At 31.7% G+C, this 24,275-nt stretch overlaps 4 protein-coding genes across 8 annotated transcripts; 2 read left to right on the top strand and 2 right to left on the bottom strand.

Annotated features, from left to right (window-relative positions):
* Positions 1-8,084: 8,084 nt before the first annotated feature.
* On the bottom strand, positions 8,085-10,102 carry LOC101220739. The gene is made up of 3 exons (XM_004137790.3): positions 9,857-10,102; positions 8,467-8,545; positions 8,085-8,372 (listed from the first exon to the last, which is right to left on the bottom strand). Exons 1-3 carry the CDS (start codon positions 10,006-10,008, stop codon positions 8,307-8,309), a joined length of 297 nt encoding a protein of 98 aa, XP_004137838.1. The 5' UTR covers positions 10,009-10,102; the 3' UTR covers positions 8,085-8,306.
* A 1,614-nt stretch (positions 10,103-11,716) lies between these two features.
* Positions 11,717-13,611, bottom strand: LOC101220349 (membrane magnesium transporter). The gene is made up of 4 exons (XM_004137789.3): positions 13,346-13,611; positions 13,187-13,239; positions 12,971-13,071; positions 11,717-12,078 (listed from the first exon to the last, which is right to left on the bottom strand). The coding sequence occupies exons 1-4, from the start codon at positions 13,416-13,418 to the stop codon at positions 11,985-11,987; spliced, it is 321 nt and encodes a 106-aa protein (XP_004137837.1). The 5' UTR covers positions 13,419-13,611; the 3' UTR covers positions 11,717-11,984.
* A 1,137-nt stretch (positions 13,612-14,748) lies between these two features.
* Positions 14,749-17,460, top strand: LOC101219874 (transcription initiation factor TFIID subunit 8). 4 transcript variants are annotated; one of them, XM_031882394.1, is made up of 3 exons: positions 14,749-14,895; positions 15,049-15,146; positions 16,039-17,460. In XM_031882394.1, exon 3 carries the CDS (start codon positions 16,140-16,142, stop codon positions 17,250-17,252), a length of 1,113 nt encoding a protein of 370 aa, XP_031738254.1. In that variant the 5' UTR covers positions 14,749-14,895; positions 15,049-15,146; positions 16,039-16,139; the 3' UTR covers positions 17,253-17,460. The 4 variants fall into 4 exon arrangements, with proteins under 4 accessions (XP_031738254.1, XP_031738252.1, XP_031738255.1 ...); XM_031882392.1 differs by having other exon boundaries at positions 15,887-17,460; XM_031882393.1 differs by adding an exon at positions 15,887-15,955 and having other exon boundaries at positions 14,772-15,146.
* A 536-nt stretch (positions 17,461-17,996) lies between these two features.
* LOC101219631 (phosphoglycerate kinase, cytosolic) lies at positions 17,997-23,922 on the top strand. 2 transcript variants are annotated; one of them, XM_004137785.3, is made up of 14 exons: positions 17,997-18,155; positions 18,776-18,961; positions 19,049-19,095; positions 19,358-19,628; positions 19,907-20,250; positions 20,342-20,627; positions 20,736-20,803; positions 21,464-21,715; positions 22,046-22,121; positions 22,367-22,443; positions 22,516-22,565; positions 22,681-22,765; positions 23,123-23,221; positions 23,349-23,922. In XM_004137785.3, the coding sequence occupies exons 2-14, from the start codon at positions 18,817-18,819 to the stop codon at positions 23,571-23,573; spliced, it is 2,025 nt and encodes a 674-aa protein (XP_004137833.1). In that variant the 5' UTR covers positions 17,997-18,155; positions 18,776-18,816; the 3' UTR covers positions 23,574-23,922. The 2 variants fall into 2 exon arrangements, with proteins under 2 accessions (XP_004137833.1, XP_011651962.1); XM_011653660.2 differs by lacking the exon at positions 19,049-19,095.
* Positions 23,923-24,275: the final 353 nt, after the last annotated feature.

Below are 24,275 nucleotides of genomic sequence, written 5' to 3'. Positions count from 1 at the left end.
ATTATGATGAGACCATCCTTTAAATTAATAAACCAATTAATTATACTTTAGGGCCAAGTTATCAAATACAAACTTAAAAGTTCAATTTAATATATTTATTGGTAATGAATTTAAAAGTTTTAAAAAACAAAGTTAACTAATCAAAATGCTAATCATCTAGACATGAAAGTAAATAATTAATTTAAAACTTAAGTTAATTATATATAACCTAAACCCATCTTTGTTATCCTTTTAACTTTTTCTTTTCGACGTTAAAGATTAATATTATATAATTAGAATATTTGTTTGCAATCATTTGCTACATACATGGAATTGGATTAAACCTTATGGCTTATCATGTGATATCTAAGTGATCCAAAATTTAATAATACATTGCTTAAAATATAAGGCTAAGACCTATGTGATAATAAATGTGCATGAATCATATAGTTACCCTATAAATTCTAATATTGGACTTAGAATTGAGTACTATGGATATAATGTATTGCAATAATATAATTACTACTTTAAGATGTTTGGATTAATTTTAACTTATAAATTGGTTGTATTATAAATTTGTATATTTTTCATCAATAAATATAATACTATATTTTGCAAGTTTACTATTTTTTTTAGCATTCCCATTTTGTTAATTTGGAATGACATCAACATACCATAAACATTCAAAGCAACTTTTTTTTTCCTGTGGGTTTTGTTGGATCGAAAAATGGGATTAGGTACACCATCGAATCCACATTATTAATTAGTGAATTTGGATTAACATTAATGACCATATTTAATTATTTATCAAATGGAAAAAGATATATCACGTTGAGATGCTTTTTGGACAATTATCATTTTAATAATATTAGAGGTAATAAAACAATATCTTATTTGACACAATTAAAGCTCTTGAAAAATAATCTATATAGCTTTTTAAAGTAAATAATATCGCTATGCAGGAAGATGACTTATCGTTATTAAATATTTTAGTTCATTCTCAATAAATTCCCTTAATTTAGGTTTCGTCCTTTTATTTTTTTTATTTTTTAATTAAGTCTTCTTTTATTTCATATTCTTTCCATAGTTTGTATCTTTCTTAAACTAACATAGTAAAAAATAATTCTTAATCAAACTCGACAAGGAAAGATGAATTTTAAAAAACTCCTCCTTTTAATTTTCAAACTTTTACTCGATTTTCTAAAAATTAACAAAAATAAATAAATAACACCAAAATGAATTCTACATGTAAAATTAGTATTTATAGATTTAATTTTTTTAAAAAATAAACATTAAAAATCAAATGGCCATCGAGTGATAAAAATTTGTATAGCATAAGATTGTGAATGGCCGTAAATTTAGAAAATTTTTAATAGACAAAATTATACCAAACTTTAGAAAATTAAGATAAATTTTAGTAATTATCTACCATATTATTGTTTTGTGTGTTTATGGAAAAAATAATTCAAGACTTATAATAACTATATCTAGCTATCGATAAACAATGTTTTGTAATTTTTAATTAGCTATGAGAAATAGTATTTCAAAACCTTGTTTTTGCTATAATATTTAGTATTTCATATTCATCATTTACTACCATGTTTACTATTTTTTTTCTAAATACAAATAATTTACTATTCGAATATATACTATTATAATTCAAATTAAAATTAAAAAAAAATATATCCTAGATACAAATAATTAGAATTTTAATTATAATAACATTATCACTTCCAATGAGACATCAAAATGACGATATCAGAGTTCAAACCAAATTAAATGTAGCAAATTACAATTATAATAAGAGAAAATATATACGTAAGACACATTCTTGTGATTAGAGATTTCATTATATATATTTATTTTTTTGTTCATAAGGAATTTAATTTTGATTTAAAAATACGTCCACATGTCTAATGCGTTAAACGGGTCCTCAACTCACACCGGCGTGACATTGCAAATAGTCCTTATTTTATTTTCTTTACCTACGTTTTCTTATTTGTTTATTTGTTTATTGCTAAGAATACTGTATTTTTAAAATTAAAATCAAAGCTTATAATTAAATTAAATTATGGTTTCTTCATTTTAGCTGGAGTACTGCCCATTTCAATTTTATTCTAATTTAATGTTTATCCACCCTCTTTATACTTATAATTAAATATTGTTTTTTTGTCCTTTGCACTTTTTTGTGTGTGTTTTTATCATTTGATCTTTAAATTCGTTTATTATTCGCCAATTTTTCCTTTATTCTTCCTTTTTGTAAATGTTAAATATATATTAAAATTAATAATAAGTTTTTGAGAAAATAAAATTGAAAGGTTAAATAGAAACTAAAGTTAGAATTTGGATTTTTTTTTTGAGGAATTCTAATGAATTTATAGCAGATGAATGAATGTCATAATCGGAACTTAATCAACTAATAAGATCAATTTTCAAACTTTTATTTTGTTATATAGTGACTTAAGAAACAACAAAATAATAAAAATATTTTAATTGGTTTAAGTATTAAAACTCAAAATCCAAAAGTATTATTAGGTAGATTCCAAAGGATGCAATTACAAAATTTAATAAAATAGCATTAACTTTTTTTGGTGTAAAAGAATAGGTGGATATTAAAAGGAAATGAAATTGAAGAATTAGGAATGAATGGGACAACCTGATTTAGCAATAGTATGAAGATAATGATATAAAAATTAGTTAGAAAATTGGAATAACAACAACAATAATATTAGTAATAGTAATTAAGTTTTTAATTAAATATAAAAGTTGAAAAAAATAAAAATAAAAAAAGAAAGAGGATGGTGAGTCATGTCAATATGTGGGACCCGAAATCTGACTCATTGATGACTAAGACTCTGAAAATGGTGGCAACTTCTAGATGATGTAAACATGTATGTCATGGGGATGGATGGATGGATGGATGGATGGATATGATATGGTTTTGTGAAGCTGTCAATCCCATGCCCATGGCTGGGCCATCCATTTATTACGATGTAAAGTTTGAATTTCAAATTTGACTCTTTTCCTCTTTTCCTCTTTTCTCTTCCCTCTTTCTTTTAAGGTTTTACTAAATTGTAAAAAATGTAAAATCATTTTTACTGTATAATAAAAAAATTGTGAAAATAAAAAAAATATCTACATCTCAAGTTAAAAACTCACTGCACACAATTATACTACAAAATTGTAAATACTTTTGTTAATTTGGCCATGAGTTTAACAAATTTTCGTTATCTTTCTCTTGATATGAACTGCCTAGGGCTTGAAGTTACTTTGTTGTATTAGGGTTTTGTTTGGAGGGTATAGTCTAGCCATTAGGTAGTACGAACAGTTTTATATTTATGTTTGAATTTTTCTTATAATTCCTACATACACACACCATCCATCAACATCAACGATTTCCCATTGTTTTGTTCAGTCTCTACATTTTAATTCTCGATTAAGTTCTAAGAATTTACAATATAGTTTTCAATTGCCTCTTTTTCCCTTTAAATTTGTAGCTTTACACGAATTGGATTCATGTAAAATTGACTAAATTCAACTTACAAATTAACAAACTTTATGTAAATTAGCTTTTTCTCCAAATAACTCAACATTATGAATCTCTAACAACTGGATTTATTGTAATATCCATAAAGCTATGTTTATATTCACATACACTGAGAGCATATAAAAATAGAATAACCATTCCATCTATATTTAAGAAAATAATCCAATATTGGATGAAAAAGAAAAAGAAAAAGAAAAAAGAAAATTAACTTTGTACTTCAGTAAGTACATATTTTGAAAATGTTCAAACGTTCAAACAATCATAAACAAACAGGAGAAACATAGCCATCTTAAAAAAACATTTTATTTGTTTACATTATATCTTTCAACTTTAAATATTTTAATTTTAATTTTTGAAGTTTGATTTTCTTTCTCCAAACAGTCCTGGATTGATTAAAATGTTTTTGTATACAAAGTTTTGTGGTAAAAAAAATTCATTATATCTTTAAACATGTGTTCCGATCTAGTAGTAAATGAAATAAATTGTTATCCACGTGATATAGTACATTGTATTTTCTCGTGAACATGGTTTTGTGTTGAAAAAAAAAAAAAAGGCTAATCATCATTATTTTGTACTATTATATAATTTTATAAGATAAATAGAAATTTTGTTTCAGTAGTTTGAAAAAGGTTAAACTTTAGGTTTCATGATTTATATAGAATTTAATTTCTGTTGTTTTAAATGAAAGGATATAATATTTTTAAAAAAAAAGTGTAAAGGGTTGAAAATTAAAAATGAAAAGGTACAAAAAAAAAAAAAAGAAGAAAGGAGGGGGTTGGAAAAGACACGTGCTGGTGTTGGTAGGAAACCAAAGGAATATTAGTATAATAAAAACCAGTCCGTGAAGGGTGAACCAACCGAGCCGCCAGACAAGCAAAGAGGGAACCTGTAGGACCCATCCACGTCAGTGACACGTGGGAAGTTTGAAATTTGAGTCTTTTGACACCAAATTATAATTAATTAAAATTCAAAATAACATATATATATTTTTAACTTTCGTCTTTGCGTTTCTTTTCTTCCCTTTTGGTTGCCTTCACCTTACGCTTCCCGCGTTTTCTCGGTTTACCTTTTCGGTTTTGCCGCCTTCCAACACTAATAATATTACTCGTTACTAATTTATCTCGCCCATGGTTAAATAAATTATATTTATATATATAAAAGTTATATGTCTTCTTTGATAATTATCTTTTTTTAGATACTTTTTAAATATAGGAAAGAAATTGAAACAATTTACAAATTACACCCCTTTCAGATTTTTTTTGCTATATATATATATTTTAAATATTTCTATTCTTTTTACTATTTAATAATTTATCTTTTTTCTATGAGTAATTATAAATAGATAATAATTAAATATATAACAATATTTTAAAATATTTGTATCTATATTGTTATATTTATAATTTTTTAAAATATTGTTATATATAACATTATTTTGAATTTAACGATCATATTTAGAAATATCTCTATATTTTAGTATAATTAAAATAATTAAAACAAAAAGTACTTTCTTTTTAGATTTTAAAATTATTGATATTTTAGAGATGATATACTTTTTTTTAAAAATAAAATGTCATGTAATTAGTTAACATAATAAACAATATTACTTTAACATCTTGTGAACTTGTATTTTTAAAAAATTTAGGATTAAAATGATACATGTTGAAAATTAACTGTGGGCATAATCTTCAAATTAAATAGGTTTTTACTTCCTCTGATTGCTAAAAAGGTTAAATTATTAATTTCACTTTTGATTTTTGATGTTTGGTTTTCTTTTCCTTTTTAGAGTGCGGCCTTTTATGTCGGTTTAATAATAACGCAATTGACTACCAAAACAATTGGTATGAACTATGATCAAATATCTTTGTTTGGTATTTAATGGCTTAAGAGAAATCATTGTGGCTATGAATCAAATTTTTGAAACAATGAATTGGTTGTGAATAATCATTGAGAGAGACATTCAATGGTAGATCTAACTTTAAAATTTTACCTTCATTTTAATAAACATTAATATAAATTTGAATTAACATTTTTGCTCCTTTTTTTTCCATCAAATATTTTGATTTTGACTTTTTTCTCCTTTTTTTTTGGTATTATATGTTTAAGATGAAAAAAACATATCAATATCGAGTCGTGGATTCAATATTTAAATACATTTTACAATTTGTTTTTCTTATACATTTTAATTTGTTATGATTACACTATTACATTGATAATGATTGAGATGAGGATTCAAAATTTTAAATACATTTTGCACTTCATTTCTATTATACATTCAACAACGTAAAGTTGATAATCATATACCATGATGTATTAATGTAATTTTGTCTTTTTCTTAATTTTGCATAATTTTCATTGTTTGAGTATTTTACATTTTGGGTTTTCTTTTCCTAAAAAAATGGATTACGATCAAACTAGAAAATCTTCACCTTTCATATCTAAGTCAAGCCATATCTTTGAAGAAATTAGAATTTGGTCTCAATCAATTTTCTTTTAATGGTTGTTTTATTAACAAGTCCCAAATTTCAAAAACTATGTTGGAACTGACAATGATAGTTTTGATAATATTGTGGACTTTTAAATCATCATTTTTTATTTTTTTTTGAAAAGCAAACAACAATGGAAATAAAATAGCAAAGAACCTTAGTTTGAATAACAAGAAATTTTGGAATGAAACAAAACAACCCCTAAACATAAACATAATACAATTTTGATTGTATGGTTTAGTCAATTATTCACATCACTAACTTTAGGTATAAATTTGTTGTTCTAATTGGGTATGAGTATTGTTGTTATTTAGGTATATATTAACTTTCATCAAAATTATAAATTCTACATTTTAAATAATATTGGTGATATAGGTTTATACATATGGCAACAGTCTAAAGTTTTGTCTTTGCTACTTGTGATAATGAAAATTGCCCCTCATGTAGACAACAAAAATGGTCACTTAGAAAGAAGAATTTTCATTAATCCTACAAATAAGCATTGACAAAAAATTTGGAACTCTATAAATAAAATGTCTCTATCACACAGAAAAAAACACATGCAATAATTAACCATTTGTGATTCGACATTTGAGTTAATTTAATGTATTTATATATTTTTCTACAAATGAATTTTCACGCTTTAAAAATTATAGTAGAAATGTAAAATTTAAAATGGACTAAAATGAGATAATTACGAATATATAAATTAAAATTGAACAAATTTGACTGGAAGGGTAAGGAGAAAAATATGATTTGAGAAAGAAACCAAGAAAACCAAACACGTGTGATGCACTAAATTTGTGAGAAAAAGAGTGAGGGTGAAAAAGTGGCAACCACTAATTTGTAATTTGGACCCACATTGTTTAAATAGTCATATAGTTTCAACTTTGAACTTTGAAATAAAATTTTAATTCATGCACCAAATTCTTTCATTTTCAACTTACCCAAATACCCATATTATTATGTCTTTTCTTTCTATGCTTTCAACTTTTTATTTATGTCTTTCTAGTTCTAAGTAACTATAAGTTCTAAAGTAAATTCTTCTAGAGGAAGAAAAAAAAGTCATTTAAGAGTTTTTTTTTATAAGTTATTTGTCAAACAATATTTCAATATTGTTCCTAAAATTAATAGTTTAAAAACTATGGCAATTGAGTTATGCTTATTCTTTTAACATAAAGCTCCTAAAATTAATAGTTTAAAAACTATGTTAATTGAGTTATGCGTATTCTTTTAACATAAAGCCTTTCACAAGGAACGACGGTGAAGTTAACTTTGAAAGATATATTTACGAGAGTATAATGGCATAAATGGAAATTCATCCATTTTAATGTAGAGGAATGATGAATATCTTATAGAATATCATCATAATCATAAAGAATGAAGTTGATAACCATAATCATTCTGATTTTTGACTTTCATATTTAGATAAGCTAATGGAAGTGAGAAAAGAAATGGGTCTTCTCCAAAACTTGGTTCAAATTCTCCTCAGCAGTGTTTTCTTACTTTTTCCTTTTTCTTTTCTTCTCATCTTTTGATTCAACAGCTTTTCCTTGGGTGGGCATGAACATACTTTACTTTGGACATTGTGACCCTTTTTCTTTTATGCATACTTATGTAAAGCTGAAATTGTGGGTGCTGCTTCAAAAAGGGGTAACAATCCTTTATCAAACAGAGCTTTAAGCCCAAAATATTCAACTTTGGGCCTTGACTAGTGAATAATCCAGGCCCACATAATGCAATAGTGAAGCTTTCCTAACAAATCCAAATATGAGAAATTTTGGGGTTCTGTTTCATCTTAGAATCAGAAGTTCAGAACATCCCACCTACAAAATGTGACACTGAGCAATAATAGGTTTGATCTTTTCTATCGAGATAAGCAAGAAGATATCAGAATCTAAGATCTGGATGATAATACAATACCACAGCAGAGTGATGAATGTTCATAAATCAAAGCCAGAGCGTGCGTTATATTATCTCACTTGAACATCTGATCACTCAGTCTTAGGACTTCTTTCGGTTTCTATGTTCCCTTTCAGTATGATATAAATTATATAACGCCCCTTCAGATCTTTATCATATAACAGGAAAAGGTATTTGGTGCGATTTTTCCAATGTCAAAATCATTACTACAGTATAGAATGACCACATGACATGCCGTTTGAATAATGAGCCAAAAGAAATACACATTCATAACCCTTCAAGTTTTGGTGTAATAGTAATCTGTCTTTGCCACCCAAACGAAGAAAATAACTAAGCAGTCACGCAACAGTTTCCTTACATAATCAGAAAACCTAAGGAAAGAAAATAGGCATGTTGAAATAATAGGAATCCCGGAGTTCCCTGTCCATCTTATTCCACTGCAGAAATGGAAATTTTATAAGAACATAGCCATTCCATAAGATATTAAAAGTTAAACGTGGTTTCAATGTAAAATGAAGTAGAACATCATACCGTGAACTGGTAAGGCTTATTCTTTTCACGAGCCCTTTTCCAGTGATATTGCTCAAACAAAAACGCTTTGTCATGCCAACTATAAATTACAAATTGAGAATGCACATTTTATCAAAATTAGATTCGTGATTTGAGTTCTAAGCAATTGCAAAACAGTAACAGCAAAAACAATATAAAGAATCACAGCGCACACCCATGACCTCTAATGGGAATGATGCAAAAGAAGTGTACAAAAAACAACAAGCAATGATGCCAATATCTCCTATATCAGTAGCCTACAATCAAGAATGCACATTTATACCAAAATTAGATTCGTGTTTCGAGTTCTAAGCAATAGGACAACATAATGAACCAACCAAGCGATAGCATGAGACATAGACCTGATATAAAAATCCACTATATCATATTCATTTACGAGAGTGTTTCTCAAGACTAAAAGAAGCAGAATCAGTAAACAAGGTTAGCATAGAACATAAGAAGAAAATCATATATAGATATGATAGTTCATATGCATCGTAGGAAAAACAAATTTATATTTTTGTAGACTAAGAAGCACAGATAGTATATAACAGAACATGGTGTCATGTCATTTTTGTTAAAAAAAAATAAAGAACACGACGAGGAAACATTTATTGAAATATACATTTTATAACTATATACCATTTTTATACCAAAAGAAATTTCTAAGTAAATGAGCTAATGCATGCATGTATATACTTAAGAAAAACTTAGTTCGATGTATTTGACAATTATTGTTATATATGTGTCTTTTTAGTCTATTTATGTTGTGCTCTATGCAAGTATGACCCATTTGTTGCACTAACAAGTTTCTTATTCGTGTCTAACAAGCGTTGGAGTCTCGGAGTTTCCAGACAGGCTATTCAAACTACAAAATTTAGTTCGATGTACAGGTAGAAGCGTTGGCAACAATTATTTTTTGGAGGGTCGCATAAATTCCAATGACAAGAAACGTAAATTCAACAATAGAATCAACTCTTCCGCAGAACAAAAGATGTTTATTCCTATACAGACAATGCATAATAAGTATAAAGACTTTTATCACTATACAATAAAATTTCGAATTTCACGGTCAGTTGAACAATGAGTGAGAAAATTATCACTATACACGCAATGAAACTGAGTCATCTACAGTCCATAAAACTTCTAGTGTGATAAGGTCAACTGGGATTTATTAAAAAAAAAATGATTTCAAACCCTACCCACCAAAAATAATGTAAAGTTATTCCTACAGAAATTGAACATCGGTACATAAGAACAAAGTAATGAAGCAGGAAGGCGAATTGCAGAGCAGAACAAGAATTCAAACTAACAGTGCTGTAGTTTAAAAAATTAAGACATTTCACTGAGAAAGAAAGAAAGAAAGAAGTACTTGAATTGATTGGAGATATGCCATATGTAGGGATTAAACCATGAAATAGTAGAAAACGCGGCGGCTCCAATCCAAATGTTGACAAAACTACCTGGGTCGGAGTGTGGAACTCCAGGGTCGCCTCTGTAAGGATTGCCGAAGTACTTCTCCATTTGTTCGTCTCTCTCTCTCGCTTTGGCTTCTCAGAACTTTCAGGTTTTCAGTTCTATCGGCTTATCTAATATCTACCGCCATGGAATACCCCATCTGTGTGAACACAAATTAACGGCCCGAGTGAGAAGAAGAGGCCCATTTTATGATTGAGATTAAGCCCACTTGAGTCCGAGGCCCAATCTTATTGTTAGGTAAGTTAATTGTGGTTTGTTAATTCAATCAACAAGTAACACATGATAAATTGTTCAAAAATGGGCAAAGCTATTGGTCAATTGGAAAAATGGTGTAATTTTGAAAAAAAAAAAAGGGAAATAGATTATTTTAAAATAAATTAGGTACATCAATGTTCTCTCTAAATAAACTAATTTTAGAAATAAGGTGTGTTTGGAATACATTTTAGTTTAAAAATCAAGTCATTTTGAACAAAATTAGGACATTTGATAGCCACTCAAAATAACTTTTAGGGTGCATTTAAAATCATTTTTTTCAAAAAAAAATTAAATAAATATGGCTTAATGTCTAAAATGAATAGTAATTTATAATTAAGGTGTGGAGTTTGCATTTTAATTATACATTAGTAAAGTTAAGTCAATTTGGCAGAATTTTGAAATTTCATATTTATTATTTTGAGTTTATTAGATTATATTGATTAATTTCTTTAATGATTTAATGGCTAAGATGTGTAATCAACTATAATTAACTCAAATATAAAGTCAAGGTTTAATTTCTTTAGACGAAGAGGCACTTTTTACCCAATTTTACTTGAGTGTTTGGTTTAATCACTCTTCCAAACGGAGTCGAATGTCTATGGTTGCGTCTGTTATTCTCCACCTTCATTGTTGGTTATTCGCAATTACAAACACATTTGATTGTTGGATCTCCAAGTACTCCATTCAACCTACCATTAATTAAAGAAGAATTGAATCATCTTTCCAACAGGTATAACTGGATTTTGATCCATTTGAGTGAGGCGAAATTTGAAGATTGAAATGCTGAAGGATGGGGAAGGGGAATAACATGAAGTTGAAAGAACAGATGTCTAATTCACGGAAATACAGAGGCAGTGAGTTTGGTCAAAAAGCGTCAACAGCGAGCTTGGGACGTGTTTTCATCAATGAAAACTCAATGGTCAAGACGATTGGCAAGATCAGATTCTTCCAACTACTCTTTCGTTTCAAGTTAGAAACTTGAAAAACATTTCTTGGAGGATCTATGAATTTGAATGCTAAAATGGCAAGGAAGTAGGGTTCTGTTGGTTCTGAATCAGACAAGATGATGCCAAAGAGATCAAAACCACAGTAACGAAAGAGGTAAAAAGAAGCGAAGACTTGAATACATTTCTCAGACATTCCATAAACAAACCAGAAAATCTAAACCAATCATAATCTAACAGCCCGATCTCCAACGAGTTAAATGCCCTTCTGAAGCTCACTTTCACTCATCTCTTACACATTTGATTATTCTAATCTGGCACTGACACAGCATTTCTTATTTGGTGAGACAAACTATTGGAATGCACATATATAGCAAATGAAGTCAATAGGATGACCTTTATTTTGTGCTTCAATATAGAAGGACTCAAGTTTGCATCAGAGAACAAAATTCAGTTTATAACAAGAACCATGTACTTGTACCCATCTAAAAGAATCTTAATTCAATTAATCAGCTACCTTATTGAAACCATTTACCATTGCCAGACAAAAAGACTGATCTCAGTTAGCCAGACTGCAGAAACACATACTAACCTTTAGTATTGATTCAAGAACCTAGTTCAATAACACTGGAAAAACCTTGTTTTGAGGCAGAGACTATAAAATAAACATGGGAAAAACCTCACAGTATCCAAAATAATAAACAAGTGAAGGAGAACATTAGATTAATGGAACGCAGCAATATCTCCTTTAAGCTATCTTTAACGTCCATTTCTGCTTCCAGCTTGGATTCCCCTGGGTCTACTTTAATCATGATAGAGATCTCAGTGTTTCAGTTTCAAATCTGCTTGCTTGGGAAATAGTCTGCCTCGGTGGTTGAAGACCATAAAATCTTGATTTGCTGGAAGAGAAACTATCCTGCAATGGAGAAAAACATTTATCTACATGAAAATTAATTTAACTTGCTTTGAAATTAGTAGTAACAGTGACAACTCTATATTCTTGGAATATTCAACATTCAAATTGAAGGGATGGGAATCTGTTCTATGAAAATATAGGGAACAAACCAAATAGATAAACTCTCTAAAACTTCTAATGAATTGATATCTAACTCTCTCTAAGAATATCTAGGAGCGGCTTTGTAAAATCTTCAAAGAAAACAAAAATACCTACTAGATCCTACATTATATGCCCTTAAGTACAAGGCACATCAGTAGCTTGCAAGATACCCTGGAGGAGGGCGAGGTGCCTGGTTACTTCTCCAATTAGGTTTCCGCACATGTTTTACCATTCACTGAGAATCATTGTTTTTTTCCTTTTTTGAAAAACCATAGACTACATTGTAAAAGCATTGTCACAACAAGGAAAATGCTGCTACTTCCCCAACAAAATTCTTACAGAATTACAACACAAGTGCAGATGCCAGCGAATTTACACTGTTGCATCGAAGAGTTAGCCACTTTTGATATTAGCAGAACATATTTGTTTGAGTTGATGGGAAGAAAACTCAACTTCTCTTTGATTAGAACTTCTAAAATCAAATGAATGACAGAATCCACAAATTGATTTCCCAAAAGAATGTATTAACAGATCACAAAACAAGACAATTGGGCTGATCGTTTGGATTTGTTTAAATTTCGTGACACGCTTTAGCACAGTTCTGCTACCAGAGCTAACCCTCAGCACCAAAGCCTTATCACATTTAACATGCAAATGGAATCTAATATATTAAACTATCACCGTTTTGTATGGAGATGGGAAATATGATTACGATGGGGAAAACGAAGCACAATTTGAAAGGGAAATGTACCTATTCTCCTCGGCTTCTGGATTTATCGAGTGAAACTTCCCTGGCACGGTGAGTGCAGCCCACATGGACAAAACTAACCCTAGAATCAATTCGACTGCCACCTAAAGTTAGGGGAAAAGAAAGAACTTCCTTAATTCAAGAACACCTGAAATCGAGTGAAATATGCTGAATCAAGCCAAAATTATAGAAAGAAAAAAAAAATGGCGATGACAATACATGAAACGGAGGGCCAGAAAACTCTTCCTGCATGATCTTCAATAAGCTCCTATCTGCAATCAAAAAAGATGAATCGAGAAGTGCAGGGTTTACCAACAACGGGAAGCAAGAAAACCTAGAACTATAGAGAGTATGACAATTGGGTTTTTTAGGGCATACATTGAATGGTAGAATAAGCAGCATGAGCCAGAATTAGAACTCCGAAAACACCGACCACGAAACCTACTCCCATCTCGACTTGACGGATCTCAATCACCGGACGCCGGAAGCTACCAAAGAAACTACAAAAATGAAGGTGAAGCAATATAGATGGGATCTTCTCCTTGCTTAGCTCCACAATCCCCAATTTTTTGTCCGATCTATGAGATTCGAATCATCTGTCCTGCTTCTATGATATTAACGGCATTACACACACACACACATATATATATATATATATAAATGTCAAATTACTTATTACCTGTACGTCTATTCAATTTTATACCTAATAAGTTTTCATCCATAACTAACCCTAATTTTTGAAGCATGCAATGCACATAGCAAATAGGGCAATTTTCGATAGATATGAAAAGCTCCTCTAGAAACCTATTTAACCTAATTTAATCCACTCATATTTTTAAATATAGTAAAATAAAATAAATTATTTATAAATATAACAAACTATTTCGCGTTCACTTAAAAGGTCACTCAACATTATAATTTATGTTTGGAACTATCTATGATAATTTATGTTTGTATTTTTTGATAATTTGTATAGGTGACTCTGCAAGTGTTTATATTTGATTTTGATTGTTTAATCATTAATCTCTTTTAAAATTATAGATCTGTATACTACACAAAACTATCAAAATATATGACATTTACTAACTGTTTACTTCACTTCTATCATAGTTGATGTTGGCAATTGTCTTTCGTCGACTACTTTTGCCAATCAACTCCAATGTTCACCAACAATAACCTACTTCATCAAATTTGTTGGCAAGCATAAGCTTCAATTCCTCCCACAACCAATTGTATAGATCAATTTGGTCAACCAATTGCATCACCTAACAACAACCAATCGTATGTTGGAAAAAAAGTAAAAGAACATAGACAATAAAAGTGTTTTCAATACAGTTTTAAAAGTGTGGTTAACAATGTTTACCAGCAAACATTCATCATAATTTTAAATCAAAACAAACTTACGATAAAAACACTTCACACAAAAAAAAACATAACTAACCTTATTATAATTTTATAAACAAATAAAAAAAATTGTTAGGAATAGAAACTTTTTTTCTAGTTAATCCAAACATGCTCTTCTTTAATATAAAACTTAATCGAAGATGACTAGATAATAGTTAATATACATTACATCATTCTAGTTAAACATTCAAATTCGTCTCGTGTAACTTGTTTGAATGTATATTTTACTTCACCTATTAATGTCAACATTTTCGACTCTGACTCTCCCACTCCAGTCGATGCTTTTCTTTCTCTTACTTCGAAAGAGAACAAAAACATAATGTGAAGAAAAAAAAGTCTTTATCTACCTTTTTGTTCATTCGTATTTCTTAGTTAATGCCACAATGTATCCTCTAATTCAAGAATGACTATAGAATGTCTAAAGTTATTAGATGAGTTGATCATTTTCTTTAGAACAGCATTAGGGCAGGTAAATTCGAAGCGTTGCCAGTTTTGTTGGCGCAAAACACGAAACACATGAAAATGTATGATCCCAAGATTCGATTTTTGGTTATTATTTTAAGGAATTACACTTATTTTTTCAAAAAGATTATCTTCCCTCTTCCGTTGTTAAGCACAAAAATCATTATTTTTAGTTCTTAATTTTCCTTTTCTTCTTTCTCATCCCTTTACCGTAGACGGCTGTCGGTAAATTTCTCTCCCCTCTTGATCGTTTTCCAATAATATTCGAAGCTTTTGGCGTTGCAGATTATTGGGTTTCTTGATTCCATCTCAGGTATTTTCAGTGTAGTGTACATATTCGATTCGCTTGTTGATTTTGTGGAGTTTTTTTTTTTTCACTTGACCATGGGTGTAGTTCGAAATCCTAAATCGTTTCCGATGATCTAATAATGGGGTGGAGATTATTGGAGTAGTTGTCTTCGATTGCTACTTGTAATTTGGTTACCGATCGTTCTTCTGATTTAATCTAGGGTTAAACGATTTGAGTTTGTTGCACATTCTCAGCTATCTGCCGGTGATGAATTTTTAGTCTGAAGTTTAACCAATTCCTATATTTTACTATGTAGCTGTAATTTTTTATTGGGCAGGACTTTGATTGAATTGCTGCAATTAGGTTTTGTTAGTATTTTTGTGCTGAAGGATTTGGATAAAAAGGGATGCTAGCGAGTCTGTCTATATATGAGAAATCTTGATTGCTGTTGCAATCAGTATTTATACTTTTTCTAGTTTATTTTATTTGATGATCTTTGAATTAACGAACTCAAGAAGCTACTCTTTATGTTCGACTTTTACTTTATAATTATTGGGAGTATGTGAAGCGCCGTGAAAGCTTTACCATTGTTATCAGTTTTTTGGTGTTTCTCCTGATGGTATACGTGATTATGATTAGATTGGATAAAGACATTCTGTTTACAAGTGGCATTCTTTTTCGTATAATTTATCTTCTTTCAAAAAAGATTCTATATGAAAATCACTGATTTCCCTTTGACTTTGAAATGATCTCCATTGTTGCAGTTGGTATCTGATGCTAAAGGCATCATTTGGAAGTTGATGAAGGACAAGAGAAAAATAGTTATTTAAAAAGTATAAAACACGGACAGATTTAATTGTCTCCTCCAACTCTTAGACACGTCTTCATTCTCGGAATTTTTCTTCTCTGCTTTCAGATTTCAAATTAACATTTGTAATTCAACCCACCGTTACCCTGGGGAATCAAAGAAGAATTGAAATGCTGACGAAATTCGAAGAAGACTGAAATGGAGAGGCAATGAGGGATGGAGTTGGTAATAACATGAAGTCGAAAGAACAACAAAGCTCTGATTCGAGGAAATGCAGAGGCAACGAGTTTGTCCAAGAGGTGTCCAAAATTGCGGTGGCGCAAATGTGTAATAGTGTAGGGTTTCAAAGTTTTAAGGAGTCTGCTCTAGACACACTGGCTGACATTGCCATTAAATACCTTCATCACTTAGGGAAGATTGCAACATTTTATGCTAATTTAGCTGGTAGAATTGAGTGCAATGTCTTTGATATAATCAGAGGGCTGGAAGAGTTGGAACAATCACAAGGGTTTTTGGGTGCTTGGCAATCAGATCATTGTCTTGCCAATTCGGGGTCAGTGAAAAACATTGTTTGCTATGTGAATTCAGTTCAAGAGATCCCTTTCGCTCATCCACTACCATGTTTCTCTGTGATCAGAAAAAGGGAGTCAATTCCTACCTTTGTTCAGATTGGTGAAACCCCACCTAGCAAACATATTCCCAGTTGGTTGCCAGCATTTCCTGATGCTCATACGTACAGTCATTCAGCTTTATGGAGGAGGAAGCCGAAAGAGCTGCGTGCTGAAAAGATAGAACTTGCAAAGCAACGGAGGAAGGCGGAGAAATCTTTGTTGGGTTTGCAACAGAGATTGGTTTCCTGCGGTTCAGAAAGAAGTGGCAATGGCGAGATCGAGTTTTCAGGAGGTGAAAGTAATTCATTACTTGGGACTTGTTTTCAAGAGATAGAAGATGGAATTGGATTGCCTTATGAAAACACAAGTGGCAAGGATGGGATAAGCCATTTGTCTGTGCCAGAGGTGTTCGCCCCTGCCATTGAGGCGATTAAAGGCGGTGGCTGTCCGAATAGTCAAGACGAGAAGGCAAAGATTCTTCCTCGTGTGAGGCCTCTTGTTCATTTCAAGTTAGAAACTTGCAAAACATTTCTTGGAGGATCTATGAATTTGAGTGCTAAAATGAGAGGAATTAGGGAATCCGTGTTTTGGGTCAGACGAGACGACGAAAGAGATCGAAAGCATAAGAACGAAAGAGATGAAAAGAAGAGGAGAGTTGAATACATTCTCAGACATTCTATAGAGAAGCCAGAAGAACTCAATCAATCATAATCCAAAAGCCCGATCATAATTATTCCCATTGCTGTTGCTTGCTTGAATGTGTTAAACTTTAAGCCCTTTCTGAATCTCTCTTTTCTCTCTTTTCTCTCTTTTCTCTCTTTTCTCTCTTCTCTCTTTTCTCTCTTCAATACTGCAATGGCAAATTGGCCTGTGATTTAAACTCAAAAAATGAATTTCTTCCCCTTTTTTTCTTGTTTCATTCATTCTATTTCTTTACATTTGATAATTCTAACGTGACTTTGATCCCAAACTTATTTGAGAAACTTCAACCTTCTAACAAATCATTTGTAAGATAAATTAGCTACCATGTTGAAACCATTTACCATTGGCAGGCAGAAAGACTAATCTCATTTAACCATATTGCAGAAACAGTCTTTTACATCAATTCAAAATAGGCCTAATTCAACGATAATGGAAAAACACGTTTGGATTGAGCCAATTAAATAATCGTTTAATTATGTTTTTCATCCTTTTATGATTTGCGGTCTAATTTTTTGTTCCGCTCTTGATTCCTAAAGGATCTCAAGACTCTCTTAGAATTTCAGTGATTTTAATTACATTTTAGCTCGTTTTCTCGAGCCAAATGAAAATTATTCTAAAGATTGAAAATCGATGAATTTTGGCCTGTAACTTGCGTCTAACACAAGTGAAATTATTCATACTCATTTTGGTTTTTTTTAACGTATCTTTTGGGTTGCAAGAGGAAAATTTAGGAACAAAAATATTAATTATTTTTTTTAAAAAAACGCACCCTCTACATGCCAACGAAACGTGGGGGAGGAGAGAGAAAAAGAAAAGTGAAGTCCGGAGGGAGATAACACATGAAGGAAAGAAGGAAGACAATAGATGACCGGAAAATTGGTCGGAGATGCCTCTAAGAAAGGTTTCAAATCGGTAAGCTCATTTCTTTTTAAAAGAAAACATGCAAATGGAGTATTTATATCATGGGTCTCATTTTCCACGATATAAAGTTTCAATTTTAGGCGTATTTTATCTAGTTTTCAGGAGAAACTTTGCCGGAAACTTTTATGAATTATCATCTAGTAAGTTTCATTCTAAGAACTATTACAATTTAAAACCATACTCGTTGCTAGCCACTTAATTTGATAAACATTTTTAGTGTTCAACTATAAGTTCATAGTTTAGGTGGAATCGATTATCGATATGCCACGTACTCTGGGATGGAGTCTCCCAATGCTCTCAGAGACTTTGAAGAGCTGAAATACCACCAGAATTACTGATTTGAAAATCAGAAGAGTGTTGGAAAGCATAACTAATCAAAGACGTAAACAGTAAAAAAGAGGGTTGAATTGAAAATGGATGGAATGAGTTAAGTTTTTATATTACAAATTGGATCAAAACGCTTTTTACAAACGTGAGTTTTGGATTGTGTTACGTTACAAATCTATCTCATTACGGAAGACTAAACACCTCCTTACGGTCTTACCTATTTGGTTCATTCTCAAATTTGAAAGTTCTCTACCTCATGTTGTTTTATGATTGGTTTGTTGCAGTCTAGTGCAGAATTCTCGTTTCTCGAATAAGGAAAAAGGAGATGGGCCAGCTTTTAAATCCACCTCAAGGAATTCTTTTCGTTATTAAAGCAGTTGCTCAAGATCCAGCCAAGTTATATCGTCAAAATTTGTCTCCATATTTCTCCAAATATGACAGATATCATGCTGTCTTAATGTCAACCCCAGGTATAAAGTTAATTTTTCTCTATATATTAAACTTTGAGTTTGCGCCTTAATCTTATACAAGTATGTCTTGTTTGAAATGCTTCTCAGCACGAAGTTGGGGGGCAGTCTATTGTAAGAACTTGGTGAACTCGGAGGTATTTAAAAGGCTCAGTCTTTGCCATCCAATTTATTTAATGATGGAAAGGGAACTTTAGGATTTTATTTCTCTGTGTATAACTTAAGTTTTCAGTATCCTACTTTCTTTGTCTGAGTTTTTTAAACTTGATTTGATTTCTTTGTTTTTTTTTTTTTGCCTTAAGTGAAGTTTGCCATTTAAAAGTCCAACACATGTTCTCTCATACCAAGTATTGTGTATAACTGGCTTGTGGTCTTAATAAGAATTTGTGGATCCTGTAGGACCATGCTTCCAGTTGGTGGAATTTAGAGGCTGTTCCACATGTACAAACTCTTGGAGAGTTTCCCAGGGAAGAACTTGCCGGAAAAGTTGTAATGGTCAGATTTGATTCAACATTACTGCTACTGGAAGAAATGGACCTAAAGACTAACTCGATGAAGAATGCAGTGTTCACCATTAAATACTTGCACAAATCTGGAGCAAAAGTAATACTTGCTAGCAACTGGAATACAAACTCTGCTGCAAGATATCTGGATATAAAGTCTGTCGTGGGTACACATTCTAGGATGTTTTCTGGTTTCGATATTGTACACTGTTGTTTCATTTTAAGAATGGAGATAATTCATTATGATTTTGTTATTGTTATTATTTTATTGGAGATAATTCATTATGTTGATTCTACATGAATATGTCGAAGTAGGATTGAAGTAAATAGACAACCATAATGCATGAAAGTTAAACCTTAACAGAGCTCCACTTTTAGACTTCAGATGGTTTTGGTTTGTTTAGATTTTACTTTATGCTTAATAATTGATGGCTTGCAATTACAGATTATTTGTCCTCTGTTCTTCAACTCAAAGTTTGCCCGGTAAAGTGCAGTTCGTATAGTATGATGTTAACCGAAGAAGGCTTTGAGAAAGCTGATATTCTCCTTCTCGAGAATCTTTCCGTGTTCAAAGAAGAAGTTGCGAATTGCTCAAAATTTTCCAAGATGCTATCTTTAGGTGTTGATATTTTTGTTAATGACTCCTTCTCCCAATCTCATAGAATTCTTGCATCCACAGTTGGGATTACTCGTTTTTGCAGTACCTGCCTAGCTGGCTTTAACTTTCAAGAAGGTTTATGCCAGTTAAAAAAAGCTGCACAAACCAAGAGGCAACCTTATGTTGCAATTGTATATTCTCCAGTACTTGAATAGATATGGATTTTCCCCTCATCAGCCATAAAACGATTCTATGTAATGTATTATGAACTTTTTGATGCAGATTGGAGGAGGCAACCTCTTAAACAAATTGGCTGCCTTGCACGTTTTAGCTTCAACATGCTCTGTGTTGGTCTTTGTTGGAATGATGTCATTTCAGATCATGCAAGCCTTGGGGCTGTCTGTTTCTTACAGATTGATGAATCATGGTGTATGTAAGGAAGCTGCAGAACTAATCCAGTTTTCACTTGATAAAAGGGTACGAATTGTATACCCCAAGGACTTCTGGTGTGCGAACGTTGACACTTCAAAGAAAATGGAAATATTTGCTTCCCATGATATTCCAGATGGTAAGTTCTCATTTTCCCCAACTCAAATGAATATTTATCCTTTTTAAGGTTTTACACTTCGTATTTAAAAACTTGTTATTTTGTTATATTAACTTCTTCCGCTTCTAGGTTGGCTACCAGTTGATCTTGGTCCTACATCACTGGACGAAATAAATGCCCTGCTTATGAATAGCAAGGTAGAAGTCAAATTTTCCTTAAGTTACAAAAGTTGCTTCTGCTTGATCTAAAATCCCATGTATCTGCCATTGCCTGGTAAGTGGTAGCTATGAACCATAATTTTATGCTCAGCACCTTGGGTTGTCCAATAGTTTATGATTTAGCTCCTCGGCTTGTTCAATAGATCTATGATTTAGCACCTCGGGTTGTCCAACTTCTCTTTTATTTAGAAAACTGCTGTAATTTTTGGCATGCGAAGAAAAACTAGGATAGATCAAATCATTCCAATTTCTGCTTTATTTGAATATCAATGGAACACTATCTACTATCTACTTTCATTCAAATTGTAGGGATTTGATCATTTTACTGCTCCTATGACTTTTTTATTCCTTTGATGTATATGCCTGTGCAATCAAACTTGAAATTGTGGGGATTCAAATCTTTGGGTAAGGGTTGGAGAAGAAGAATTGGCATTTTTTGAATGATGGAATTATGAAAGCATTGATCTCCTGAGATAATATTACAGATCCTAAGATTTAGCACTTATGGTCATGGACTTACAGTTGGAAGAGGTTCAATAATGCATCATTCTGCAATCATTTTTCTAAAGCACCAACTATTACTTATCTGTTGTTTACTCAAGTGAGGATCGGTCTAACACTTTGAGCGCTATGTTGCAGAAAATTATATGGATTGGACCTGTGAAATTCAGTGATTCAAGCCAAAGTGCCCGTGGAGCTTCTAGATTAGCAAGAAAGCTATATGATCTATCCCAAAGGGATTGTGATATAACTGTTGTTGGAACCACTGCATGCAAAGCAATTATGCAGGAATCGAGTACCCTATGTGCTTATAATGTTTTTGAGAATGCTTCAGTTGTATGGGATTTCTTTAAAGGGAAACAACTTCCAGGGGTTTTGGCCTTGGATAGAGTAAGTTTTTAGGCATTTTTGTTATATTTTCTAAAAAACAAATGATGTGTTTAAATTGTTTCAACGAAGAGCAGAACATAATGTGAACTTATAGGGGGAATGTCATAAATCGTATTCACACGTACTATTTGATGATTGATTTTTTCAAGATTACACGTGCTGTCTAGTTTTGCAAGGCTACAATTTCCATTTATCATCATTTCTTGTGCAGAAAGTTCTTATTTTAGAACGGTATTACTCCATTAAAGACATCCCCACCATAGGATAGATTTTTGAAGTATGCATCTGGATGAGCAGCTAAAACTAGTTTGAAATGATTTGTTCATGCAGGCATACCCATATGAGATTAACTGGGATGCAGTGTTTTGTGATACAACTCTGCCTTTAGTGGTTGACATTGGAAGTGGTATTATCTTCTTTGTATCATATACTTTTTTTTTGGGGGATTAAAATTCTTTCTATCCCTTTTATAGTAAAACTCTGTATCTAACAGCTAAAAGGTTGATTTTCATGCTATCTGACATTTTTGGTACAAGTGAATGGTTTTTTCTTTTGTTGGTACAACTGTACAAGTTTAAAGAAGCCAATGACGATTGCATTTAATTGTTTATTCACGAAGTTAGCTGATAAGTTGTAAGTTGTAAATGCCAGGTAATGGGATGTTTCTTCTGGAAATGGCTAGGAGGAGGAAGGATCACAATTTTCTTGGTTTAGAGATTAATGAAAAGGTCTTCTTTCTTGTCATTATCAGCATTAACCTTAACCATATACATTATCTCACACTTGTACGACCTTTTCAGCTTGTGAAACGTTGTCTACATTCTGTTCATCAATTGGAGATGAAGAATGGGTAAGGCATATCAATGAAGCATCCTCTGTCCCTGACGCTAGGTTAACATGTACCTTTGGATCTGGTTTTTTGTTTCTTTACTAAATTTTATCTCGATTTTTTCTCATGGTATCAGGCATTTTATTGCGACGAATGCAACGTCAACGTTTCGTTCTATTGTGTGTAATTATCCAGGGGAGTTGGTGCTTGTCTCTATACAGGTACACAACCCTCATGGATCATGTTGTCCCCAATATTTGGATTTTGACCCTTCCTAGCCATGATATTACTGAGAACTGATAGAATGCTGTTTGTTTTACTCTGCTATGCTACGCACTTGGAATTTTCCAGCTAATATCTCTAAATTCAGATCACTCATAGAATTCACTACCTTCATGACTTTGAACCAGATACTGATTTCATTCTTGAAAGTTAAAGCCTTGAAGAGGCGTTGCTATTTACAAAAGCCTAACTATTAATTGCTTGATACGAGCCATTCATAGTGCTAGCTCTATCGATACTTTAAAATCTTAATTGCACACCTCTGTACCAAATATATTTACTCTCTGTATATACAGTGTCCCAACCCCGATTTCAATAAACCGGAGCACAGATGGAGAATGTTGCAAAGGTCATTAGTGGAGGCAGTGGCAGACTTGCTTGCGTCTAATGGCAAGGTACTACCATTTTCTCAGTGCATCTTCACCTTTTTTTTCTTTTCAAGTAAATGTTCATCTTGGATGTTGGACTTCTCTTATGTCATATGGTTATTACTCTTGTTACATCTGGATTCCTATTTGTTAGGTCTTTCTTCAATCTGATGTTGAAGCTGTTGCTTTAAGAATGAGGGAAGCTTTCTTACTATATGGAAAAGGGAAACTAGGTGTTTTGCAAGAACAAGTTGGGGAAGAATGGCTAAGTGAGAACCCGTTTGGAGTCAGATCGGATTGGGAACGACACGTATTAGATCGTGGGGATCCTATGTTTAGGTTAATGCTCTCGAAATCAACGACCAAATCGTTCAACTGACCAGAAAAAATTTCCTTTGTTATGGTTATTCACCACTGAAGCTCTAAGAAGCCATGAAAGTACAACCTAACATGGTCTCCTAGTTCATATACTTTCAACCTTGTGTTTTATCTAATCGACGGAGGCCGTTATCATTAACCAAGTTTGTAGTGTAGAAGCTGATCCGTCAAAGAAACTAGTGTGATAAAAAATGTTGCCTGATTCCGAAGAGCTTGACTCAACGTTAGAGAAAAGCCTTGCCCTTTGTTGCAAAGAAAAGAAAACAAAAGACTCATTTCTCCTCTGGTTCTCAATCAATTAGATTACCTTTAATAATCAATATCTTTAATCTTGATTCTCTTTTTATTTCCATTAATTGTTCACTAAATGGTCACTTTCTTGAGCATCATTCCCTTCAATAATCTGTATTTTCCTACCTAGATTCTCTTCTCATTTTCATTCAATGTTTACCAATGGGTCAGTTTTTAAGCATCCACTTTTGTACTGATAAATTCAATGTGGTGCTGCAGCCTGCTGTGCTATTGTTGCAAGCTAACCAACAATTAGGAATATGACAACTTTATCTCTTATCCTATACAAAACAAAAGTGGTTCTCAAAATATAATAAAAATTTGAATGGTTTTCAAAATATAATAAAATTTTAAGACTACTTTGGTTGGCGTACTTTTTTCATTTTGATCCTTGTTCTTTGAAAAAAGTGAC

Source organism: Cucumis sativus, chromosome 3, assembly GCF_000004075.3.
Source record: "Cucumis sativus cultivar 9930 chromosome 3, Cucumber_9930_V3, whole genome shotgun sequence".
Classification (NCBI taxonomy): domain Eukaryota; kingdom Viridiplantae; phylum Streptophyta; class Magnoliopsida; order Cucurbitales; family Cucurbitaceae; genus Cucumis; species Cucumis sativus.
The sequence above is the reverse complement of the archived record's forward strand: the minus strand, read 5'-3'. Positions and strand labels throughout refer to the sequence as shown.

Excerpts from the sequence above, each read along its gene's own strand:
- LOC101219874 (XM_031882394.1), top strand. The coding sequence starts at position 16,140 with ATGAGGGATGGAGTTGGTAATAACATGAAGTCGAAAGAACAACAAAGC.
- LOC101220739 (XM_004137790.3), bottom strand. The coding sequence starts at position 10,008 with ATGGAGAAGTACTTCGGCAATCCTTACAGAGGCGACCCTGGAGTTCCA. Across the intron at positions 8,546-9,856 it reads CATATCTCCAATCAATTCAA|TTGGCATGACAAAGCGTTTT; the intron begins GTACTTCTTTCT and ends TGTAATTTATAG. Across the intron at positions 8,373-8,466 it reads ATAAGCCTTACCAGTTCACG|TGGAATAAGATGGACAGGGA; the intron begins GTATGATGTTCT and ends CCATTTCTGCAG.
- LOC101219631 (XM_004137785.3), top strand. The coding sequence starts at position 18,817 with ATGGGCCAGCTTTTAAATCCACCTCAAGGAATTCTTTTCGTTATTAAA. Across the intron at positions 19,096-19,357 it reads AGAACTTGGTGAACTCGGAG|GACCATGCTTCCAGTTGGTG; the intron begins GTATTTAAAAGG and ends TGGATCCTGTAG. Across the intron at positions 20,628-20,735 it reads TTCCCATGATATTCCAGATG|GTTGGCTACCAGTTGATCTT; the intron begins GTAAGTTCTCAT and ends TTCCGCTTCTAG.
- LOC101220349 (XM_004137789.3), bottom strand. The coding sequence starts at position 13,418 with ATGGGAGTAGGTTTCGTGGTCGGTGTTTTCGGAGTTCTAATTCTGGCT. Across the intron at positions 13,240-13,345 it reads TGCTTATTCTACCATTCAAT|ATAGGAGCTTATTGAAGATC; the intron begins GTATGCCCTAAA and ends TTTTGATTGCAG. Across the intron at positions 12,079-12,970 it reads CCAGAAGCCGAGGAGAATAG|GATAGTTTCTCTTCCAGCAA; the intron begins GTACATTTCCCT and ends TCTCCATTGCAG.